Source organism: Mus pahari, chromosome 3, assembly GCF_900095145.1.
Source record: "Mus pahari chromosome 3, PAHARI_EIJ_v1.1, whole genome shotgun sequence".
Classification (NCBI taxonomy): domain Eukaryota; kingdom Metazoa; phylum Chordata; class Mammalia; order Rodentia; family Muridae; genus Mus; species Mus pahari.
Window position 1 is genome coordinate 156,719,197 of NC_034592.1, and position 25,355 is coordinate 156,744,551.

Below are 25,355 nucleotides of genomic sequence, written 5' to 3' on the forward strand. Positions count from 1 at the left end.
AGTTATTCAACAAACACTTGTCGAGTGATGGAAGGAAGGAAGAAGTAAAATAGCGTCTCAACAGCTCTGCAGACAGTGCCTGAGGACTGTACTACATGGCTCTGTTCTCTAGCCTCTCCTCACTGTCTGCATCCAGAGCCCATGGTATTAGATTTGGGGCCACCTGCCCGGACGCCTCTCCAGTTATCCTCAGTCTAGGTGTTCAGCGGGTCCTCTTTTCCAGAGCCCAGTCATGGCTTTTGTAGGCGGTAGGGCCTCCTCCACTGGAAATAAGTTTTATATCTCGCTCTGCAATGCACCGAATACTTTTTGCCCATAGTAAAAGAAATCAGAACATTTGTGTGATACCTGCTCGATTGGCAGCTGCACCGGACAGGCAAAGCTAAGCTCACTGAAGGTTTTTATAGCAACTTGAAGCAAGCGTGCACTTCCGAGTGAGACCCTGTCTTAAAAAGGAGAAAAGGTAACTTGGAAGTGTTCTGTGCAGACATAAAGCTGTGACTCCTGCAGTCTCGCTCTTAAGAGATCCTACGAGGTGTTCCCCCGCCCAGCAGGCCAAATGTAGGCCACGCCTCCTGCGTAACCACGCCCCTCACCAACTCCGCCTCTCTAGCCTTGCCTGAGGCCTAGAACCGCGCACGCGCTCTTCCAGTTGTTGTGTCCCGGCGCACGCGCAGTGAGGAGACGCGGCAGATATGGCGGGTCCGTCGCCGGGTACTATTATGGGAGAAGACTACTTCGGGAATGCGTCAGAGTGGGGCGAAGAGGCGGACGGCGGCCAGGTGAGAGGGCAGTAGGCGTTCCGCCAGGAAGCCGGGTCTGTGCCCTGTCTCGCGGCGCCTGCCCCGGCCAGACCTGGGCTCGGGGGCCCGTGACCCTTGACTCCCTGACCTCCGACCCCGGACCCTAGCAAAGCGGGTCCAGGAACTGCACTCAGGGCTTCGGGCCGCTCCTGCCCCGTTAGGGACCTCAGTTTCCCATGCACTCCGATTCCCAGTGACACCTGGGGCTGATCTTTCGCCAGGCAGAAGCCGTGGTGCCTCCTGGCCCGAGGGGCAGGACAGATTCTGAGGGAGAAGAGGACCAAAGTGATACAGTGAACAAACTAACTCCAAACTCCAGCAGCATCCTGGGGTTGGGAAAACACTCTCTGGTGCTGGACAAACCAAACTTTTTTTTTTTTTCCACTTTTGGGTGATTTCATTCATCCTTGGAGTACAGGACAGGAAAGATCTCGTAGCCCCGACTGTCCAAGATTTGGGTGAGAGATGGGGGACGGGCACCATTCAGTGTCCCCCACCAGGGTTAGGAAATCAGAAGCCCATCCAGGTGTATGACTGACTGACTTACGCCTCCCATATTCTTCTGGACAGTGTGCAGGGACCCTGGAATTTGGCTTTTCTGCAGGAAGCGAGACGAGCTTTGAATGACTATGGGATGCAGCGAGGTACACCAGTGGGGCGGTGTGTGGTGCAGTGAGGGTGATGGAGGAAAGGTGAGAGGTTTCTGGAACCGAGTGAGAGAAGTCCTCCGTGGTTGGTTGGTTGCTGGACCAGGAGCTGTCAGTCATTATTTGCAGCTTCCAGGGGACCTATAGAGCTAGCTGCTGACCAGTAGGACATAAGACTCTGGGCATCTGTTTGTATGCTGGAGCATACTACATCACTTGGGAACTCGGTGGTGGATATATGGAGTCGGATTTAGCTAATTTGGATGTTGGACTAAGTGCTTTTGTGTGATATCTCAGGCTAGGCGCTAGAGCAGCAGTTCTCAACCTGTGGGCCGTGACCCCTCTGGAGGTCATATCAGATATCTTGCATATTCACATTACAATTCCTAACAGTGGCAGATGACAGTTATGAAGTAACAACAAAAAAGTAATTTTACGGGTGAAGTTCACCACAACAGGAGGAACTGTGTTGAGGGGATGCAGAATTACTGCCCTAGAGTTTGAATTGAGTGTTAGTCATAAGTAAAGTAAGGCCAAAAGACTCAGCCACCTGCCCAGGGCATAAGGAAGGGAGGAACGAAGACTCAGAGTGACTCAGTAACTGAGGTGGTCCAGATGCAGTAAGAGTGGGGGACGGCTCAGCAAGCACTGTGCTTGCCACACGAGCACTAGGTCCTGAGTTCAGAAACTGGCATCCACATAAAAAGCCATGTACGACAACTCTTGTCTGTAACCCAGTCCAGGGGATCCCTGGAGCTCCCTGGTCAACCCGTTGAACCTTGTTACTGAGAGACCTTCAAAAACCGGTGTGGAGAGTGACTGGAGAAGACACCCAACCTTGATCTCTAACATCTACACGCAGACAGTGTACACACAGGAACATCTCAGGAGACCACACAGACACAAGAAAGTACTCTGTGGGTTAGCTTGGTGGTTGTCGTCCATGTTTTGTGTCTGTTGAGGGTTAGGCGTGCCAGGGCGTGCCAGAGTCCAGTGAATTTCAGTCTTAATGACTCTGGTTTGGCCTGTTGACCCTAATGTGTTCTCCCCGATGAGAGTGATGAGCTAGTGGGGTGTCAAACCTGTGACTTAGGTGTCCTGAGAACTGAGTGTGGTTCAGCACGTCTGTAGGTGGGAATGTTACAGTGTGAAAACACTGCACACCTGTGTGCTTGCACACTTGCTTCATCTCTATTCTCTGACTGTACTTGAAGGGGTGAAAGTCCGGAGGGCTGGGGGATGGAGGCTTGAGCTGCGTCCATCTTCCCTGGTTTGGGGACAGGACGAGGTGTAGGGAGCCTACAGTGCTGTCGAATCCGGATGATGGAAGCTCAGAGCAGTTGACTTATAGACACTTAGATGAGTTGGCCACAGGATGTACACGGGAATGACGGTAGCTGAGACTGCACAGGTAAGCAGGACGGAATTACATCAGAGCTTGGGATTCTTTCCCCCGCCACAGGAAACAGGAAACTGAGCAGCTAGGTCAGGTTTGTGATTTAACGAGGGCAGCGTCGACGTGAAAGGTGATGTGGTGGGGGACAGATCGAGGCAGGCCTGTGGAGGTGCTGCTACGGGAAACACGCAGGAAGGAAGGAAGGAAGGAAGGAAGGAAGGAAGGAAGGAAGGAAGGAAGGAAGGAAGGAAGGAAGAGGGAAGAAGTACCAACCTGGACCCTCGGATGTGAGATGGAGTGTGGGGGTGGGGTGGGGTGGGGCTTGCTGGCAGGCAGTAGGAGGGAAGGGGGAGGAGGAGAAACTGAGGACACATCCAAGGTTTCTGGGTGGCACATGGGTGACTAGAGGCGTCGTTCATTGAAGTCTAGTTGCGCAGGCCGATCTATTTGCAGGCGAAGACAGGATCCGTTGAACTTCAGAGTTCGGAGTCCTGCATTGAAGTCTAGTTGCGCAGGCCGATCTGTTTCCAGGCGAAGACAGGATCCGTTGAACTTCAGAGTTCGGAGCCCTGCTGGGATGTGGGGCAGGAGGAAAAGTGTTGCGTGCTTGAATCTGAAGTGGTCAAGACAGGTCCAGCCAGGTGAAGCTGCAGACATATAGACATGGGAGTGGCTTCACAGCCTGGTGTGTCGGAGAACTATTGTCGGGGTGGGGGACAGGGTAGAAGCCCGGCAATGCTGACATCATGCGAGTGGCTCTCAGGGTGAAGTGCAACCTTTTCTGTAAGCACCCTTTACAGATGCGGTCCGAGAGAATACATCCCAGCCGTCAGAATGAAGTCTGTGGACCCTGTCTGCTCCTAGCACATTGCTGTCAGAGACTAGATACTGGGACAAAGTTATTATAAAGAGCCACATTGAATGTGTCTTAGGTTCTGTGGGGCCGTTTCATAACTATTTAACAACCAGATTAGGGGAAGTAGTCATGGATAATAATGCACAAAAGTGGCTATAATCGTGTTTCAATAAAGTTTTCTTTATGAGCATAGGGAGAGGATTGAGTTTGGCTCTTTTGCTGGTTCCTGGCCTGGCTCTTACCTCCTCACGTCAGTTGCCTGGAGGTTGGCCTCCTACTTTGCGAACTCCTTCCATGGAAACGCCATGTCTTGTATTTTTTTAGGTTCCCAGACTCAGTGCAGTCACTGTTACAGAGCATCTGCTTGCTTTTATGACGACAGCTTTGCAGCCAGACAGACCTGAGGTCACTCGGTCCAGCATACCATGTATTTGTTCACAGGTCAGACAGCCAACGTGGGTGGCCTCCAGCTAGAAGTAGGTCTAAATCTAGACAAGCCTGTCGTTTGGAGGGTTGGTGATAGTAAGAGTAACTTGGTGGCTCTTACTGTCAGAGTCACTCTGTTAGTCTTTGCTGGAGAGCATCGGGTAGCCAGTGTGGAGTAGCATTGGTGGCTGACTGTTGAGCTGAATGTCAGCTGTCACTCTTGGTCCTCCCTAGGCCAGCTCATAGACCCCACTCCTGACTGGAATGGAGTCATGAATGCCTTTGTTTAAAGAGGATGCCATGCTTGGTGTGGTTCCTGACCCCTTTGAAGCTGCCACTTGTCTAGCTCCCATCGTGAGGTTGTTATAGGGTCAGATGAGATCATACGTGTGACCCTTTGAAAATGGTCTTTGAGATGTCTAGAGCAAGATTGCAGGACATGTATTAAGGGCACCTCTCGGGACTCTTGCCTTTCCCAGCATCAGGAAGATGATTCCGGAGAAGGAGAAGACGATGCTGAGGTGCAGCAGGAATGTCTGCATAAGTTTTCCACCCGGGACTACATCATGGAGCCCTCCATCTTCAACACTCTGAAGAGGTGTGCGAGGGCAGTGTGCACACGCAGGGACCTGAAGAATGTTATCTTGGCAGGGAAGATGGCTAGAGTCCTTGGCCCCTTAGAGGGACTTGAACCCCCACTGCCCGTCCTGCCCACTGCCTACCCCAGCTCCTCCGTGTCCACTCAGTGTAAAGGCTGACCTTTTGCTCTTCCCAGGTATTTCCAGGCAGGGGGGTCTCCAGAAAATGTCATCCAGCTCTTATCTGAGAACTATACGGCGGTGGCCCAGACCGTGAACTTGCTGGCTGAGTGGCTCATTCAGACAGGTGCTTGGGAGGGTAGTCCCTGTCCTGGCCACTTACCCCTCTTGTTTCATTTTCCATTCATGTGTGTGTGTGTGTGTGTGTGTGTGTGTGTGTGTACTTGGATGTGTGGGTGCACAAGCATATGTGTACACATGGGTGTGATGTGCATCGATGCATATGGGGCTCCAAGGTTGAGTCTGGAGTCTTCTTGGATTGCTTTACTACCTCACTCATTAACGTGGGGTCTCAGTCAAACCCATGGCTGGTCTCACTCGCCAGCTTGCTGCAGATCCCCTGTCTTTCCTGCTGAGTGCTGGATTACAAGTTGACCACTATGCCCACCTGGTATTTTTGCATGGGTTTTAGACATCTAAATTTTGGTCCCCATGTTTGTATGAGAAGCACTGTAACCACTGAGCCATCTAGCCAGCTTCTGCTCATCTCCTTCAAGAGACCTTTGGGTCCTTACAATGCTGATAAATTAGCCTTCCAAGCTTTCCTGGTTTCCAGGATTCAAAGGCAGAAGGACTGAGTCTCTCTCCCCTCCCCCCCTTGTGTGCTCAGCTCTGAGCTGTGATTCAGATGCTGGGTTTGCAGGTAACCTGTGAACTGATTCTCACCAGGCTGCTTCCCCAGCCATAGAGTTACAGAGTTCCACAGTGTATGGTCAGTGTCTCCTTTCAAGAGGCCTGTTACAGCCAGCACTAAATGATGGATAATTTAGGACTGGCTCTGAAGATGGCTTTTAGCTAATGTGATCAGAACAGAGCCTTACTGTAAATCCACTGAATTGGGTACACTGACGTCATTCAAGCACTGTCCGGAAACCAGCTGCCTCATGGCTGTCAGGGTGACTGGATCCTAGTGTGGCTCTCGACTGCACCTGCCATCTCCACAGGGCCAGAGTGTTCTTTCAGCTCCTCACCTGGCCCTGTCTTTGATGAGTGGAAGTTTGAAGATGTCTTTCTTGGCCATACAGAAAGGGCAGACATCTCATGGATCCATACTGTGTTTCTTTGGGGTGTTACCACTGAATAGACTTAGAGACTATTTCCACAGGGTCCAGAATCTTCGCCACCGTTGCTGTTATGGTGGTAGAGTGGTGGTAGAGCTCTGTGAGACTGGTAGACTGGCCATGCTGTGTTGGGGGTGCAGGAGGGGGCGCTGATTCAGGTAAGGCTTCCGTTTCTCCCAGGTGTTGAGCCGGTGCAGGTACAGGAGACTGTGGAAAACCACTTGAAGAGTTTGCTGATCAAGCACTTCGACCCTCGGAAAGCAGATTCTATTTTCACAGAAGAAGGAGAGGTGAGGGGACGCTGTCCTTGCCCCAGCCTGCCACGGCTTTTGCCAGCGTTCTCTGCACCCTGAGGAGTGAGGTGCTTGCATGGGAGGTCCCAGTGCTGAGGCTAGGAGCGCCCAGTGCCTCCCCCGACTACTGCATGCAGGTCTGCCTTGAGGGCTGCACGGGGGTCCTCCAAGACGCAAGCATGACAAACACTAGGTACACAGGAAACCACGGAGCAGAGCTTGTACCCAGTGTATAGAAATCATGGATCCGGTCTACAGCTCAGCCCCTGGTCGAGGAAGGCAGGGTAGGAAGGAAGGTAAAGGAAATGCCACAGAGTGCTGTGGCTTCAGGCCTTCTTCCTTCAGGACCAGCCAGTGGTCCCCGGTGACTCTGTCTGCTCTGGGAGCCCCGTGTGCTCAGGCCGAGGCAAGGATGCCTTTCTCTGTCCTGCCAAAGGCAACGGGCTCGCTCGGTAAGCACGAGTTAATTGTATATGATGTGGCCCCAAGGGATACGTGCTTCCATGGGACATTTCATGTGTCTTCCAGGAAGCATGTTCTGTACCCTTTCCAGTTTAGGCACATCTTTCCAAAGGGCATGCAGAAAGTCGACCATTCAGCTAAACTGCCTGTGCAAGGCGAGCCCTGCTCCTCCCAGAGCTGGGGCCCATAGGTCTCTTCCCGTTAGAACCACTGCTTGTGCAGCACAGACTTCCGAGTCTAAAGTGAGGGCTTTGGCCTTGTCCTTTGTCTTCGGCAGACCCCAGCTTGGCTTGAGCAGATGATCGCACACACAACATGGAGAGATCTGTTTTATAAGTTGGCCGAGGCCCATCCTGACTGTTTGATGCTCAACTTCACTGTGAAGGTAGGGACAACCCGGGACTCCAGGAAAGACGAGAAGCAGGTCGGCTCTTGAGTGCGAGGAGCAGAGATGGTGTCTGTGCTTAGGGCAGCGCTGACGGTTTCAGTGTGGGGTACAGCAGAGCTTAGATCGCGCATATGTGCTGACAGGCACCAGGGCCCAGGAGACGTGTGAGTCTGGGCCAGCAAGCACGTACACAGTGGCACAGCATGAAGCATAGGAAAAGTTGGGGATCAAGAGCAGTGCTTGCTTGGCTCAGCCCCTTCAAAGAGTTGACTGGCTCACTGCTCTGAGAGGTGGCGGGCACCCCGGTGCTGACCCGTGGCTTTGCCTTATGTGGCAGCTCATTTCTGATGCGGGGTACCAAGGGGAGATTACCAGCGTGCCCACAGCCTGCCAGCAGTTGGAAGTGTTCTCCAGAGTGCTTCGGACCTCTCTAGCCACAATCCTGGATGGGGGAGAAGAAAACCTTGAGAAAAACCTTCCTGAGTTTGCAGTAAGTCCCTCTGACTCTCAGGCTCCAGGGAAGGACCTGGCTGAGGCCAGTATTCTGAGCATGAGTCGTCCTCACTCAATAAAGATTCTCCAGGTCAGAAAGCCCCTGGCCAGACACTCCTTTATCTGCACTTACACTGTGACCTGAACTTGTCTCCCTGCAATTTTCTAGAAGATGGTATGCCATGGCGAGCACACGTACCTGTTTGCACAGGCCATGATGTCCGTGCTGGCCCAGGAGGAACAGGGTGGTTCTGCAGTGCGCAGGGTCGCTCAGGAAGTCCAGCGCTTCGCCCAGGAGAAGTAAGACATCTGCTTACCCTGCTCTGCCTCCCTTTCCTCAGGTCCACAGCCCAGCTTCCAGCTCCATCAATTCTAGGTCATCTTTATTTACCTGTGGAGCTGAACTCTGTAGCTTCTATAGGCCTTGCTGGTGACCATTTTGCTAAAGACACGATTTCTCTGGTTTAGGCTGGGCATGTGCACACTTGTGGTAGGATTGCCATGAAAACAGTCCAGCCTGGGTCTCCAGGAGCCCAAGGCACTTCACTGTCTGCTGTTGAGTCTCCTCCGCCGACGTGTGCAGGGTGTGTGAATGCCTCACAGAGGCTGGAGCTGCATCAGAGCCTTTCGCAGCTTACTGTGGCTGTTGTTCCCAGGGGTCAGTTTGTGGAAGGAACAAATAACAGAGCCGTCGGAAAGCACAGGGGTCCTACCAGCTCAGTCTTGGATGTTCAAAAGTGGAAGAAAAGAGAAAGCTGTTAGTGATGGTGTGTGGTTTTCCAACCAGGGGCCATGATGCCAGTCAGATCACGCTGGCCTTGGGCACAGCTGCCTCCTACCCCCGTGCCTGCCAAGCACTTGGCGCCATGTTGTCCAGAGGAGCCCTGAATCCTGCAGACATCACGGTCTTGTTCAAGATGTTCACTAGCATGGACCCTCCTCCTGTGGAACTTGTAAGCTGCCCGCGCTTCAGTGAGGCCAGGTGCCCCACACCAGGTGTCTTGGGGGTTCTCCACGTTCCCCTCATTCTCTTAAGGCCATGCATGCAGATCTTTGTTGTAGTAGTTTTTATTGATGTTGTTAGACACATTGTCTCACTCTCTGGCCCAGGCTGGTCTCAGACAGAGCCAGCTGTTCTGCCCTAGCCTTTCCGAGTGACATGCCAGGGGTTACAAGCATGGCTACACCTGCCATAAGACCCCCTCCCAACCTCTCTTTCTTGCACTACTGCAATTAAAGCAAACGGTTCACCACACAGGTACATCCTACACCATTAAAACTGTCAGTTTCTCTTCCCCTCAGCCTTCCCTGTCAGAGCCCAATGGTTGGGAGAGCCAGGGCCTCCCTTCCAGCCCACTCCCAAGCGTGCCTCTCCTTAGATCCGGGTGCCAGCCTTCCTGGACCTCTTCATGCAGTCGCTCTTCAAGCCAGGGGCCAAGATCAACCAGGACCACAAGCACAAGTACATCCATATCCTGGCCTACGCTGCCAGTGTGGTTGAGACCTGGAAGAAGGTACTGTCAGAGCTGAGGACCCTGGCCTCTCACACCAGTGCCCTCCCTAGACCTGGTACTATGTGGGGATGTGGGTAGCAAGAAATTTCCAGCCTACCCAGCATCAGAAATATCTTTACCATTGTGCGCAGGATAGTGAGAGCCGGTGCCACAGGAATTGTGTGGCATCTCTTACTCTAGGACTTCCCTGGACCACCCAATCAGCCGCCTCTAGTTGGTTTCTATGGGCTGTGCGACTGTGTAGTCTGACAGTTGAGTGAATTTTTGACTGTGGAAGCAGGGAAAGGGACTTGAGGAGAGAAGAGGCCATGCTGGGATACCCCAGAGCAAGGCCACACTCCCATCATCCCTCACCAGCTTGTATGCTTTCAGAACAAGCGGGTCAGCATTGGCAAAGACGAGCTCAAGTCCACGTCAAAGGCTATAGAAACTGTCCACAACCTGTGCTGCAATGAGAACAAAGGGGCCTCTGAGCTGGTGGCGGAGCTGAGCACACTTTATCAGTGCATTAGGTGAGTGTGACACCCGTCACTCTGTCAGTGCACTAGGTGAGTGTGACACCCGTCACTCTGTCAGTGCACTAGGTGAGTGTGACACCCGTCACNTAGGTGAGTGTGACACCCGTCACTCTGTCAGTGCACTAGGTGAGTGTGACACCCGTCACTCTGTCAGTGCACTAGGTGAGTGTGACACCCGTCACTCTGTCAGTGCACTAGGTGAGTGTGACACCTGTCACTCTGTCAGTGCACTAGGTGAGTGTGACACCCGTCACTGTCAGTGGATTAGGAGAGTGTGACACCCGTCACTCTCAGTGCATTAGGAGAGTGTGACACCCGTCACTCTGTCAGTGCACTAGGTGAGTGTTCCCCCTGTTCCCCCACCCATTCCCTGGAGTTCTAAGTCCTCACGCTCCCATAGTTAGAGCATGTACTCCCATGCTGAGAAAGCAAGAGGAACTTGGGTTTCTCGTGCTTAAGCACACGTGGGGACCTTAGCTGCAGCAGCAGGAGGGCTTATTGGCCAGCAATCTGCCGAGCAGACCTTCACGGAATAGACTAAAGAGAGGAGGACATCTAGAATTAGAGAAACTGGGTTCATCTGTAATCACACTGTTAAGCCAACAAGCATTGGATAGGAGTGACTTGTGACTGCATACGTAAGTGTGTCCTGGGGACTGTACCCTCTTTCCATTTCCTGGGGACTAAGGAAGGGTCTGAAGTAAAGGTAATCCGCAGCCCAGGCTGCCAAGCGCGCCCTCCATACCCTCCTTTCCTTTGTGATTACTGTGGTGTTTTGAAGTAGCTGAACATCAGATCCCTTCTGGGAGGACCTCATCAAACCACTCAGTCACGAGCCACTACCTCAGGGCAGAGTGAAGGGGAGCCACTGTGTCCACAGACGCTGCCTTTTCTGATTCCCAGCTGCTTGCTTCTCTGGCGTACTCAGCCTGTTTCCCCACTCTGCCTGTAGGTTTCCAGTGGTGGCGATGGGCGTGCTCAAGTGGGTAGATTGGACCGTGTCAGAGCCAAGGTACTTCCAGCTACAGACTGATCACACTCCAGTTCACCTGGCCTTGTTGGATGAGGTAAGAGGTCAGAAGGACCACTTGGAAGATGCATAGTGGTCTGTGTCTTAGACCTTTGCGTTGGAGTAGTTTGTGTCCTACCAGCTTTTCCTTAAGTAGTTTCACTCGACTGTAGATGTGTTTTTATCAAGTGTTAGGGGAAGGAAGGCCTAGAAGCTGACAGGTGGTGTCCCCATTGGCAGTAAGCCACTTTGGGTGGGTGTGACAATTCTGTATACTCCCCATGTTCTGCTAGTAAGCCCCGAGAGCAGGCAGGCACCTCAGTGATGTCTTCTGGATGTTCACAGATCAGCACCTGCCACCAGCTCCTGCACCCCCAGGTTCTGCAGCTGCTTGTTAAGCTTTTTGAGACTGAGCATTCCCAGCTAGACGTGATGGAGCAGGTGAGCTGCACCCCAGAGTTTTTCGATGCTGGAGAGTTGCAGCTCTGACCTGCTCCTGGCCTCTGTTCTTCCACAGCTCGAGTTGAAAAAGACCCTGCTAGACAGGATGGTGCACCTGCTGAGCCGCGGCCACGTCCTTCCGGTGGTCAGTTATATCCGCAAATGTCTGGAGAAGCTGGACACTGACATCTCCCTCATCCGCTACTTTGTCACTGAGGTCAGCAGTGAGTGCACTGTGGGGTCACAGGTCACTCTCCACTAGCCTAGCCCTTATGGCTGGGCAGTGTTTGTGTGATTCCCAACTCTGAGATCCATGCTTTTGATAATTGTGTCCATCTCAGCTGTGGGGCTTCTGCTGTGTTCTCATCTGTGTCCTCTGCCTTAGAGGTGGGGGCCGGGGTGTCTCTGGAAAAGCCCTGGGGCCAGCAGGGCCTCTCACACCTCCCTGATTATGGAGTGCTGTGCCCCGCATCAGCAGGTGCAGTAACCCTGAGGTCTCCCCACTAGGTTCTGGATGTTATCGCCCCTCCATATACCTCAGACTTTGTGCAACTTTTCCTCCCCATCTTGGAAAATGACAGCATCGCGGGCACCATCAAGGCAGAGGGCGAGCATGACCCCGTGACGGAGTTCATTGGTAAGGCCTTGAAGTACCCTGTGCCATGATGTCCACCTTAATCCTCACCTGCTCTAATGCAGTGGCCATGTGTTTCTGTACAGCTCACTGCAAGTCTAACTTCATCGTGGTGAACTGAGCGCATCTGTAACTGAAGCCAAAACTTCCCTGCCAGCCGGGGGTGGGGTGACCAGAGGCTCAACCAGCCTCCTGGAAGCAGGGTCTGCTGGGAAGAAGCAGGCAGCTCTTCTCAAAGGCAGCCTCTGTGGTAGACAGACAGCCCCCGTACTGCAGTGTGGCTCTATGCTACGTGCCACATGCCAGCAGCCGGGGCACTTCCATGGAGGGTTTGTGTAAGTCTCCTTCCTATGGTCCAGATGGTCGGTTATTTTGTTGTTTAAGTTTCCAAGAGTAATGTTGGGCTGTGTGTGTGTGTGTGTGTGTGTGTGTTGTGTGCCCTTGTATGCTAGTCTCATGTAAATAAAGCACACACGCGTGGGAAGCCAGACATTTTACTCATCTCTTAGGCAATCTGGACTTGTTCCCCCTCCCATGGATTCCAGGGCTCCAGAACTGGTGATAAGTTGAGCTGTCTAAACCATAGCTGTCTTCTCCGGATGGCTGAAGACAAGCACGGTAGAAGAGAAGGCAGGCCTGGAGGGTACGGCGGAGGGCCCCAGTGCAGTTGTGGTTCATCCTTTACCGTCTCCTCTCGGGATGCAGTCCACACTCTGGTCCTCATGTCCACAAGCACTGTTTTTAGCTGCCTGGACATGTCCAGTGTCAGTAATCAATCACCCCCTCCTGTCATGGTTCACGGCGTCGCTTCCAGAGACATCTACCTAAACAATGGGGTCCCCAAATGTGCAGGCATTCTCAATGGCGAGGTTGTAGCTGGCACCTGTGCCTTCCTTATAGGTGCTGGTCACGATCCTCATCCAGCCTTTCTCACCCTGTAAGGAGCAAGAACTCGGCATTAGTGCCTCAGGACATGGCCCCTCTGTTCTGTAGACCCAGGCCCTGCCCTCAGCCACCATCCTTAGACTAGCCCTGCAGAATTGAGGGTCCAGACAGGCTCCCTCAGCCCCACATAAGCAGCAACGCTCTGTGATACGGCCCCGCGCAGTTAATGTTTAACCAGAGGGCAGCTAAATAGTGCAAGAAAATGTGACTGTCTCCCTGTTAATACCCACTTGTGGCCATTCAGTAAACATGGCTGACATTTTATCATGCCCCTTTCGCTATTTCAGGATATTCCTGTGTCTGAAACAATTAGCTGTTAGTACTGTGTCCTTCCTAAAAGCCAAAGTCAGCACTTATCCTCCCCTGGACCTTCGACCCCGCGCAAATGAACACCACAGCAGGAGCAAGGATGAGCTGGTCCTCAAGGAGTAGTCAGTCAGTCGCCACCAACAGGACTATTTGACCCCAGCCTTGCCTGTTTCCTGGAGCACTGGGGCTTGGGGAGGAGCCACTGGCGCCTCAGGGGCTTCTAACACCCAGTGATGCACAGGACAACAGCAGTCCTGCACAGTCCTCAGGTCAAACCCCAGAAGTTGCTTGGGTCCTGGTGACATAGCTGCAGCTAACACTCCATGAAGCTGAGGAGGGGTGTGGATTCCAGTCTGACCTTAAGAAAGGGAAACTATCTTACCCAGGGTTCACCCCATGAATTTCGGACAATCCAATACTCGATGCCATCGTTGCTGACACCCCAGCCAGCTACAGAGATGATGTGGTTGATTACGGCCTGGTCCTGGCGCTCAGCGTAGATGCCTCCAGTGTAGTTAGACATCATCTCTGTTGCCATTATCCCGCAGCTGTGAAAAGTTATAAGTGTCAGTGGCACATGGGTGTTTGTGGGACGCAGGCTACAGTAGTCCAAGCCCTGCTCCAGTGGTCCCACCAACATCCAGGTTCACCACAGCCAGGGGCTTCTAGCTTACACAGAAGCTCCCTGGGGCAGATTGGCTAATAGCTTCTGTCTACTGAGAAAGCCAACATCTTTACAGGCAGAAAGATTATGTGGTGCTCAAGCTAGGGGTCACAATGGCAAGGTAGGAAAGATGAACAGGGTACAGGAACGCGCACAGACCTAGCTGTGCCTTCACCACTACCCGAAGAGACCTCTCCTTTACCTGATGGGTCCACTGGCATAGATCTCCGCCATCATCTTCTCCCTCCCGGACAGGGAGCCGTAGTCACCCACTCTCCAGAGGGTGTAATTCTGAATGGTGTGGCACTCTTTGAATTCGGTGCAGGTCCCACACTGGTTAAACTTGTCACAGTCTACAACACAAGAAGTCAGCATGACACCATCTCCTCATTAACCCGCTAACGAAGCCTGCCCCATCTTCTCCACTTTTCTCATTTAGTGTGCCATTCATTAGCTGAGGGCGGAAGCCATCCAGCTCAGGTGCTGCCTAATTATATGCTTCTCTCAGCTGCAAAGAAGCCCCTCCCCCTCCCCGGGCCTTGGCAGAACAGAAAGAACAAGCGGGTTAGTACATGGCAGAGCCCTCTACAGTAGCCCTTCTCTTCCCCTTTAAAGGCCAGGCGGATCTCACAGCATGCTGGAATTAAAAAGTGAATGCAATCAGATTATTAAAATTAGCCAGGCAATTGCACTGTAGGCTAGTGACTGAAGAGGCCAGTGTACTTGATTTAAAGACGTGCATCCTCTTCTTGACTTGAGAAGCATCAGAATTTGGTTTACAGGAACAGCCAAAGCAACCCCCTGGCCTCAACTTACCCTACAGAGCTACAGTGATCAAAACTAGCACTGACAGAGTAACAGAGACAGCTGGACAGACCTGACAACATTATGTCCCTTAATTTTTGACAAAGGAGAAAAAACATACATCGGAAAAAAGACCAGTCAAGCCAGGCAGTGGTGGCGCACGCCTTTAATCCCAGCACTTGGGAGGCAGAGGCAGGCAGATTCTGAGTTCGAGGCCAGCCTGGTCTACAGAGTGAGTTCCAGGATAGCCAGGGCTACACAGAGAAACCCTGTCTGGAAAAAAAACAAAAGCTACATGGGTAGGCTGGAACTTTCTGAACAGACTATCAGAGCAGAGACTAGCCCTAAGTAACAAATGAGACCACCTGAAAATAAATGTTTTTGTACAGCAAAGGAAATAGTCGGCAGAACTCAGGACCCACAGAATAGAAAATCTTTATCAGCTACACTTGAAACATCGAGAATTTACTAAGCACTTCAAACATTAAATAAAGGGCAAGGAAGGAAGACTGCCAGTCAACAAATGGCCACATGCATCCAATAAATAGTTTTTAAAAAGTAGGTCTGGGGGTGGTGTCAGACATCTTTACTCCCAGCACTTGGGAGATAGAGGAAGTAGAATCTCTGAGTTTGAGACCAGCCTGGTCTACAGAGTGAGTTCCAGGAGGGCCACGGGTACATAGTGAGACCCTGTCTCAAAAAGAAAAAAAAATTCAATATCCCTAGTCATGGAGCTAGCAGGGAAATGCAAATTGAAACTACCTCATCCTTGTCACAATGACTGTCATCAAGAAATCTGACCGCAAATGTTGGAGAGGATGTTTTGGAGAAAAGGAGCCCTTATACATTGCTAGTGGGCATGCAAATTAATACAGCTATTATGGAAATCAGTTTGGAGATTCCTCAAAAAAGTTAAAAATAAAACTACCATATGACCCAGCTGTTCCACCCCTGGCACATACCCTGAGAACCCCATATGATCCAGCTGTTCCACCTCTGCATACATACTCTGACCCCATAGCCTCCCAGGGAGTTCTTCGCTTGTCCAGGTTCACTGCTGCTTTATTCACTGTGGCAGACAGTAGAGTGGAACTAGCTGCCTACCAACAGGTGAATGGATAATACAGACCTGGCACATATAAAACGATTACTATGCCGAAGAAAAATGAAATCACAAAATTTGCAGAAATAATGAATGGCCTTTAGCTTGTATAATATTAAGCAAAGTGACCCAAACCCAGGAAACCCTGCTCACCTTTACATGGAGATCCTATAATATATATACTATAATATCTGTCCCATAATATATACATGTAAGAAAACAAATGCACATGTGTGTACAGTGTAACATTTGGAGAGAACAAGGAAGGCTAATAAAAAAGGGCAAACTGCTTACTAGTGGCATCACATAGCTAGCATTTTGTGTAACCAGTGACATCACATAGCTAGGATATTTTGTGTAAGTCCTTTGTTCTTTCAAGGAGGAATCACACATTCTTTTTTTTTTTTTAAAGTTATTCTTTTTTTTTTTTTTTTTTTTTAAATTTTTTTTTTTTTTTTTTTTTTTTTTTAAGATTTATTTNTTTATTATATGTAAGTACACTGTAGCTGTCTTCAGACACTCCAGAAGAGGGNGTCAGATCTTGTTACGGATGGTTATGAGCCACCATGTGGTTGCTGGGATTTGAACTCAGGACCTTCAGAAGAGCAGGCGGGTGCTACCCACTGAGCCATCTCACCAGCCCCAGAATCACACATTCTTAATACAGAATGCACCCCTAATGGGCAGTGGGGCCATTGCCTCATTAGGGAGATCTGAATTGTAAATTATGTTTTATATTGAACACTACTGCAGGACATAGCTCTTTGAAAAATTACTAAACTTGTATTCGTGAAACAAAAAGTATAGCTGTCTAAATAACAGAATGTGAAGTTTGCCAAAAGTATGTTGGGAGTAATCCTAATTTTGGAATTTTCCAGCATTCCTGGGAATTCTAAGATAAAATAGTGATGTATTGTACCCAAATCTCAAAGCGTAACATGCTAGGGACTTGGAGATGCTCAGAAACCTGCTTTTTGGCCAGGCAGTGGTGGCACACGCCTTTAATCTCAGCACTTGGGAGGCAGAGGCAGGCGGATCTCTGAGTTCAAGGCCAGCCTGGTCTACAGAGTGAGTTCCAGGACAGCCAGGGCTACACAGAGAAACCCTGTCTGGAAAAAAAAAAAAAAAAAAAAAAAGAAACTTGCTTTTTACATTGTATGTTATAATTCTATAATGTATCACTATTGTTGAATAAATGTACTTTGTTTTTTAAAAATAAAAAAATGAAGCAAAGTTTAGAGGCTGGGGAAATCAGTTAGGCAGTAAAGTGCTGTTGCAAGATCCTTAGCACCCACAGAAAATCAGCATGATGACATGTGTATGTGGTCCCAGCCCTGGGTGGTAAAGTCTGGTGGGCCTCTGAAGTCTGCTGGCCAGCCAGGCTAGCAAAATGCACCCCAGGCTCAGAGAGAACAGGTGGAAAGAGACCAAGGAAGACAGAGGCTGACCTGTACTTTAACTATTCATCTGTTTAGATCTTTCCCTGGGTCAGTAAACTCCTTGAGAATTACATTATCAACTTAATTAGTCGCCATCCCCCACCCCAGGCACCAGTCCCAGTGTGAGTTGCACCAGGAACATAGTGGCTCTGGGAAGAGGAAACTGGTCAGTGGTCCTGATGACCCTAACCAGTGTGGGTCAAAGGGACCTAGCCTCAGCTGGATGAAACCAGTTTGGGAATGAAGGAAAAGGCCCCTGGGGTATTTCATAAAGCAGTCCATTGCCTTCCCTCCACCCTGTGTCTGTCCCCCTGGTGGGGTCTCTGGTCCCTACTGGGTTTGCTCATCCAGAACAAAGGACACAATTACAACAGAGAGTTCTTTCCCTGTAAGTAAGACCCATGAGGTAGGCAGGAGGCACCAGCCCCAGGGTGTTACAGAGTGACCAAATGGCCTCTATCTAGGTACCCTCTGAGTCCCTCAAAGCACCCCGCTCTAGCCATGAGGGAGGTCTAAGGATGGTTTAAAGTCACTTAAGGATAGTTTTGATTTGGGAGCTCCCTCCCCTTTGGTTTCCAAGGAAATCGGTCCAAAACGAATATGGTAACCATGGGTTTCTGGGACAGGCGGCTCTGCCCATTAATGATCTGTTGAGGACTGCTAGGGCAGGAATCTAGTAGGTGCTACATTTCATTGGACTGGATAACTTGTAGCCCAGAAAGCAGCCATAGCACCTGCTCTGTGCTCTAGATTCTGAGCAAAGGCCTCCTTCCAACCCCTTATAAAAGGCCCATGAAACCATCCAGATGCTAGGTGTGCACACTCACATGCCACATCCAGTCATGTGGTGCTCTGCTTTGTTTTATTTATTTGTTTTTAAGATTTGAGACTGGGTCAGGTAGTGGCGGCACACGCCTTTAATCCCAGCACTTAGGAGGCAGAGGCAGGCAGATTTCTGAGTTCAAGGACAGCCTGGTCTATAGAGTGAGTTCCAGGACAGCCAGGGCTACACAGAGAAACCCTGTCTCGAAAAAACCACCACCACCAACAACAAAAATTGTATGGTAGGTAGGCCAGCACTCTACCACTGAGCTAAACCCCCAGTCTGGAATTGTTTTCCTGGTATCTCTACATGTTGAACTCAATAAGGACCACCAGGGAGGCCTGGAGACAGCACCAGAAACCATCCAGCTCTTCTTGGGGGCTGCAGTTTCCATCTCAACCCTCTGCAGCATCCCAGCCACATAGTGTGACAGATACGGGGTAAATGTGGGCTCTCAGCTACTCTCCCTGGGAACGAGACAGGTGTGCAGCACTGTGGGAACATAGGCAGGGCCTACCTTGGTCCTTGGCCTGGTAGTTGTTGCAGGTCTCATCAGGGATGCCATGCTTGTGGGCATACTCCCACACCTGAAAGTCATTGCCCCCTTCACAAGAGCCAGCATTGCCACAGTCAATGACATTCTGTACGGACAGCAGGATGGAAGGCCATGCACCTTTTCTCTTGATGTTGATGCGGTCTGTAACAGGCAGCACTCTGGTCAGCACCCATGTTCCCCCAGCACCAAGACTGCCCCAGGGCCCTTCTAGTTGTGGAAGCCTCAGCTCAGCTCTGGCTTCAGAGACTTTCTCTGGTCTTCCTCGCCACCATGACATCTGCCTGTCTGTCTGCAAGTGCCATGAGGCAGGGCTGGGTCTAGAGGTCCCAAGAACTTGTAAAGCATCCATCACTTCAGGATGACAACGAAACCACTTGTGTGAGGAAGCTAGAGACCAGACACACCATACGGAGAAGGCTGGGGTGGGCATCTCCAGGGACAAGGGCAGCCTAGGGGAGCCAGATGACTCCCAGTGAGGAGCCAGACACCAGCACTCAGTGCTCACTCACTACCCCTTACCACACATACCCACCTACTAAGAGATGGCTAGGATCATCACAACATCCACTGGGGATGGCTGACGGGCACCCTGAAAAGCCATCTTGCTCTTCACTCTCAAGCTCCGCATGCCCGTAGAAAGCAGCCACGTACCCCATGCCATTTCCCCTATAGCCTCACCCACTTCTCCCCTAAAGCAAAAGCTTACCTTCATTTTCTTTCCCTCCTCCATAGCGCCTTCAGCTCTGAGCCATCCCTCACACGCCCTATTCACACTCCACCACCTCAGAACCTCAGAGGGCTCATCACTGAACAACACCCACGCAGACCTCGTCTTGCCACCATTTAGATCTCTTTCTGTGCCACAGGCAAGCAGGCTCCCAGCTGTCCAAGGCAGATGGACCTTCCCTCCTGTCTGCTTCCCCCAAGCTTGGCTCCTTCTAGCCTTCTCCCTCGGCATCCCCAGCAGCAGGTCACCTTTCCATGAGGGGACACCTTCAAGCACAGATCTCTTTCCCAGAGTTCAATGGCTCCACGCTTTCCCTCTCAGCACTGGGAGAGAGGGATCCACCATGGCGTGGTCTCTTTTTGGCCTTTCAAGCCACTTTTGTCAGGGTCCCAATCTCTACACCACCCATCCATCCATCCATCCAAACCCCTTCTCCATCCTCATCCCACAGCCTCTTCCAGAGAACGGTCAGCAGAGGATGCACCCTAGCCTTCTGAAGCGCCTGGCATGTCTCTTCTGCACTCGGCCTCAGCAGAGTGTTTCTCAAGACTTGCTGAGAACCCTTTCCTCTTCTCGGGTCCCTCCCTCTGGTGACCTCAGCTAAGACCCGCTGTCAGGGGCTGTCTGGATAATCTCAGGCCTGGCATCTTCTAGACTGGGCTTAATGTCTAGCTTCAACCTGACCAACCAACCAACTGGCTCCAGACTTCTTCGAAAGGCTTCTTGAGATGGACTGTCTACCCAACCATGCTCTTTGCCTCCTTGGCCTCAGCCTCACTATATCTCCATTCACACCTTCTGCACATGTGCGGTACACACAGTAGGACTGGCCAACAGGAGCGAGTTCTGCTTTGTAGGGCTTGTGCCCATAGCACTGGAGGCAAGGCAGTGGGCAAGCAGGACAACACTGCAAGGAGATGTGGTGGGGACCATCCAGGGGCTAAGTTATCATGTACAAATATAGCACAGCCTGGGAGATGTTCCTCCATGGCGGTTAGAATGGGAACGGCCCCCATAGTCTCACATATTTGAATGCTTGGTCTCTAGTTGGTGGACTGTTTGGGGAAGAATTAGGAGATGTGACCTTGTTGGAGGAGCTGTGCCACTAGGGTTGGGCTCTGAGGTTTAAAAAGGCCCACACCTCTCTACTGCTGGGCCCTGGATCAGATTTTAAGTCCTCAGCGACTGTTCCAGCACCATGCCTGCTGCCATGCTTCCCACCATGACAGTCCTAAGCAAGGCCCCAATTACGTGCTGCCTTTTGAAAGTGGCCTTGGTCGTGGTGTCTCATTGCAGCAATAGAGCAATAACCAAGACGCCATCCAAGGAAAGGAGTGAGAGGACGTTAGGAGAGGAGCGGAGAGGAGCACCGTGCATATGAAGGTGACATGTGGACAAGGAGGAGGAGTCAGACAACTGACTGTTCAGGCTCTGGAGGTCAGAGAAAGACCTGTCTCTGGAATCCTGAGATGGTATCAAATAAAGAAATAGAATGGAACGCAGGTTTAGCAAACATACAGTAGGAATCTCCTGTCTGAGGCCAGACAGGAGCCAAGGTGTTAGGAAAGACACCATGTAGTGCCGTCACTAGGGAGGAATGGAACACCAAAAGGACCTGTGACCAGTTTGCAGGAGGAACAAATGTAAGGTGAGTTTGACAACCTCTAAGCTTTTGCCTGAGTGTCCTCGGGGGCAGGATGGGCTTGGTGAGTAAAATGACCTGAATGTCTGGGTCTGAAGGCATCAGGGATGGAGGTCAGAGGGCAGCAGCACACAGACAGGAAAGTTAGGAAAAAGTCAAGGCTGGGAACACAGAAGTGTGGGGACTGGTGAAGCAACAAGGACCTAGGAGGGAGGCAGAGCTGGGTGTGGTACATTGAGGGACTCGCTCCACCCCCCATCGTTAGGATGTCAAAAAGCCTGGATAACTGACCCTAGAGGTTAAGAAACCCGGACGAGACGAGAGGCAATGCGGAAGTGAGGCTGCTAAGGGCTTAAGGACACAGAGGAACACATGGGTGGGGGAGGGGGCTGGCTCCAGCTAACCCAACGGGAGCAAGCAACCGGACAGTGAGACGGGTGGGACCAAGGGTCTCCTGATCACCTACCGGAAGTGACTGGTCAAGGATAGGCCACTTGGATGCTTAACCACTTCAACCATTGGCAGATGCAATAAAACTCTTCATTAAAAAACCCTCACAAGCCGGGCGTGGTGGGATATGCCTTTAATCCCAGCACTCGGGAGGCAGAGGCAGGCGGATTTCTGAGTTCAAGGCCAGCCTGGTCTACAAAGTTGAGTTCCAGGACAGCCAGGACTATACAGAGAAACCCTGTCTCGAAAAAACCAAAAACAAAAAAACCAAAACAAAACAAAACAAAAAAAACAACCCACACGCCCACACGAGCAGGGCGGTGGTGGCGCACGCCTTTAATCCCAGCACTTAGGAGGCAGAGGTAGGAGGATTTCTGAGTTCAAGGCCAGCCTGGTCTACAGAGTAAATTCCAGGAAGGACAGCCAGGGCTATACAGAGAAACCCTGTCTTGAAAAAACCAAAAACCAAACCAAACCAAAAAACAAAACTCACATGCCCCTTAACCCAGAGATGGGGGGGGGGGATAAACTAGTTTCCTGCTCTATTCCTGGCAAATGGCCAGAGCCCCACAGAAGTCCCCTCTGATGTCTGCTCATCGAAAGAGGAAGCAAGGCTTTGACTGTTACTGATGAAGACGTTGGAGACTAAAGAAGAAAAGAATGAAGCAGCCATTTTCCCCAAGGACACTGCCTTGTGGCAACTGGGAAGATACAACCTCACCTTGGTAGGGCCTAGTGCCCACCCAAGAGGGGTGGGCCCAACAGCCTCCGGCCTTCTCTCCCGCTCCGGCAATGTTCCACACCCTCCGTGGTGTTTACCTCTATCCAAAGACCCAAGGATCTTTCCCACTCCATGTCACACTCACCCCACACTCTGCTCTGCCAAGAAGGGCCTTTCTCTTCCCCAACAGCAGTCTGGCCATATCATTCCTAAGGGCCCTGGACTTTGCTCTGCTCCTCTGCTATGGCTGCCCACTCCTTACCCCCTGCCTGCTTAGTAAGCATCTCTTGTCAGCCCACCTTCTTTCTTTCTTCCTCTTTCTGATAGGTCAGCAGTATGCCCCAGCCCTCAAAGGTGACTCTACAAGGGGCCACAACTACACCTGCCCCTGGCTAGTGCTGCGGTACAGACTGCCCTCAGACAGGAACCCTCACCCTAAAAAGAGAGTCCAGGCTGATGGCTGAACTGAAGCTGCCATTCACCTCACAATGCAGTTTCCTGACCTGAAAGAAGCGTCCTAGGCTGGGCACTGAGAGCAAACTGGCAGGCAAGGCCTACATAAGCCCTGCAGGCAAGAGCATTGCCATTTCGGTAAAGACATTTCATTTTCTTTATCCTCTACCCAGGCTCCACCTACAGCAGACCTGGCCAAAAAGATAGAGAGGGCACTGGCTGAGTCTCATTCCCAGGCAGGTGACTCCCTTCCCCATTGGTTTCCAGGAACCACCTCTGGAGATGGCAAAGCTGAATCTCCATGCTACAGGTAGACTGGCACTCCCTGGCTCCTGCTTCCTCTACCAAGGAAGGGCACAGCAGCCCTCTGGGGCCTCTCTTTCTACTGAGCCTTCTACTTGACCCTTGGGCGGCCAGACTAAGGTTCAAAGAAGAGAGCTGGGGGGCCATTTCGAACTGGGGAACATGTTCACCTCAAATGCCAGCTGCTACTGAGAAGCAGTTTCACTTCCGTGCCCCACAAACCAACTGTGAGCTCAGTGATTTTGCAACACCGGTCCCGTGGTTCTCAATGGTTGAAGTCACAAGTTCTGAGGAAGGGAAGGTTCCTGGGAGTCACTTGTCACCAGATTCCAGCCCAAGCCTGTCCCACAGAGGCCCTAGTAGGCCTACAGGAGAGAACTCCAGAATGACACAGCCACCTCACTCTGGCTGAGGGGAAATCCAAGCCTGAATCCTGGTACAGGGCCATGGGCCCCTGTAGCCTGAGTCAATGGTTATCATGATTCACCCAAAGGTAGAATGGATGGTGAAGTGCTGCCACCCACCTTGGCCAAGATACTGGCCGTGCCCTAGGCTTAGCATGGAGCTCCAGGCCACCCACCTGCCATGGCACTGGTGCTGCCGTGGGCCCAGCAGGAACCACAGTACTGTGGGATGTGCTGGTTCCTGGTGACGCTGGCATAGTTGATACCGTTCACATTTCTCCAGTCCCAATTCTTGGGGAGATCCGCTGGGGACAGGTACTCATGTGGTCGAGGATAGGTCCTGGGAAGAGGTCATGGCGATGGAAACCAACTCTGGAACACATGGGGCCTCCCCCCCCCCCCAGGGCCACAGACCCAGTCATTCCTCCTGTTGGCCCTAGTCCCTTTTCCAAACTGTGGACGTTTCAGAACTTGACCCAGATGAGCCACCAGCAGAACCCAGGACTATTGGAAGCTGACTGTGACAGAGCATCTCCGAAATACCCTAGTGCTCACCAACAAAAGCAAGAGAGGCGAGAACTGCCCAAACCAGCAAACCCCAAAGCTCCCCGGATGTGAAAGTCATCCCAAAAGGAAGGGATGGGATTTGTGCTTCCCAGGCCTAATGAGGCAGGATGAGGCAAGGTCCCAAGTGTCAGGAGGTGCGCGCCTGGCCTAGAAGTTGACCCTTTTCCTCCCTAGGCACAGCCCCGCGCCCACCTGCGCCCCAGGAGAGCCAGCTGGTCCCCGCGAATGGGACGATAGCAGGTCTGGCCCGAGCGGAAGTAGAGTCTGGCCCGTGCCGCACTCGCCAGCAGCAACATCAGCAGCACCAGGCGCAGCTGCTGCACCGACCCGGACGACGCCATGCTCCCGCTCCGGGCCAACTCGGATCCTGGATCACGCGCAGCACCTTCGACCTCTTGACCCGACCCGCAGGCCCACGCGCTCGGGACGCCCCGCCCGGTCTTTTAGGAGGCGCCCAAGTTGGACACACCCCGAGGGCGGGGCCTTCCCCCGCTGCTCCTGCCCCCGCCCCGCCCCTCCCGGCAGCCCCCAGGAGACAATCTGCCTCTCTAGGGATCAACCAACCGGATCAGCCGAACCTGGGGTCACACAGCCAGACCCCAGACCTGACAGTGTCACCAGCCATTGTGATAACACGGACTGACAGCAAAACTTAAGTTTACTATCCGGAGACCCAGGCATCCTGGAGCAGGGTAGGGCTCAGCAGGCTTCCATGGCCCACTCAGCCCAGATTCTTTTGTTTCTGTGCTCTGGAGTGTGGTGCAGTGTCCCATTAGGTTAGGTCTCCCCTAGGAGCGCACAGAGATATCCTGAGGCTGGAAGAAGGTGTGGGTCACACCCAGCATTGGACTCTAGCCTGGATTTCTGAATCCCGCCCCCCTCCCCCCCCCCCAAGACCCAGGCTTTCCCTGAAGAGACAGCTCTCTTTCACAGAGAGAGATCCTTCCAGGATTACTCTTAAAGGAAAACTTCACTTGGCACATATATCGTGAGTCTCTGGGGTTCTGGAAAGGGTCCCTGTTAACCAGACTCTTCCAAGATGAGGAACTGAGAAAGAAGTGGGACCTGACCAGCCTAGGTTTCGTAATGGAAGAATTTCCCCTTCCCCCTGTGCCCCGTGAGCTGTAGTCAGCAGTCCCAGGCCACAAAGCTATCTCTTCTTTTGTAAGAAACATTCCATGTTTTATCTCAGGTTCACTCCAGGGGGTGGGGGTGAGATTCCTGACGCACAACGGCCAGCAGGGCGACCACCATTCCTCTGCCTGTGGCTAGGGGCCGTCAGAAATCACAGTGGCTGTCTTGCCGCCTGCCTCTCCAGATCCCCCAGGGTTCCAACAGGACTCCAAAGCCTGCCCGATACCTCCTGTCAGAGAGTAGAACTAGACCTCAGAAGCAAACTTGGGGCTACCCTTAACAGTGCAAGAGTTTGGGTCCCTGTTGCTATAAAGTAGTCACCGAGGCAAATGAACACTGACATCAGTCTGGGGAATCATGGCGACCTCTCTCTTCTGCTGGGTGGTAAGTAGGATGGTAGGGATGAGGGCCTCCCAAGACCCAGGTAGAGACCTGAGCTCCCTACGCTAGTTCTCCCCAGTAGTGACCACGCATTGACCTTAGAGCCCTTCGGTCCACTCTGGGGGGGGGGAGGGAGTGTCACCTCCCCTGTGGGTTCCACATGAGCTCTCTCT

General features: G+C 52.0%; 2 protein-coding genes across 2 annotated transcripts; one reads left to right on the forward strand and one right to left on the reverse strand.

Annotated features, from left to right (window-relative positions):
• Positions 1–663: 663 nt before the first annotated feature.
• On the forward strand, positions 664–12,278 carry Nelfcd (negative elongation factor complex member C/D). Its single transcript, XM_021193005.2, has 15 exons — positions 664–782; positions 4,608–4,726; positions 4,904–5,013; positions 6,188–6,297; positions 7,040–7,147; positions 7,488–7,640; positions 7,812–7,942; positions 8,430–8,595; positions 9,022–9,156; positions 9,529–9,668; positions 10,627–10,741; positions 11,029–11,124; positions 11,201–11,341; positions 11,632–11,761; positions 11,845–12,278. The coding sequence occupies exons 1-15, from the start codon at positions 696–698 to the stop codon at positions 11,877–11,879; spliced, it is 1,776 nt and encodes a 591-aa protein (XP_021048664.1). The 5' UTR covers positions 664–695; the 3' UTR covers positions 11,880–12,278.
• On the reverse strand, positions 12,232–24,107 carry Ctsz (cathepsin Z). Its single transcript, XM_029536360.1, has 6 exons — positions 23,860–24,107; positions 23,277–23,440; positions 18,362–18,541; positions 13,879–14,029; positions 13,395–13,560; positions 12,232–12,693 (listed from the first exon to the last, which is right to left on the reverse strand). The coding sequence occupies exons 1-6, from the start codon at positions 24,006–24,008 to the stop codon at positions 12,583–12,585; spliced, it is 921 nt and encodes a 306-aa protein (XP_029392220.1). The 5' UTR covers positions 24,009–24,107; the 3' UTR covers positions 12,232–12,582.
• Between the last annotated feature and the right edge of the window lie 1,248 nt (positions 24,108–25,355).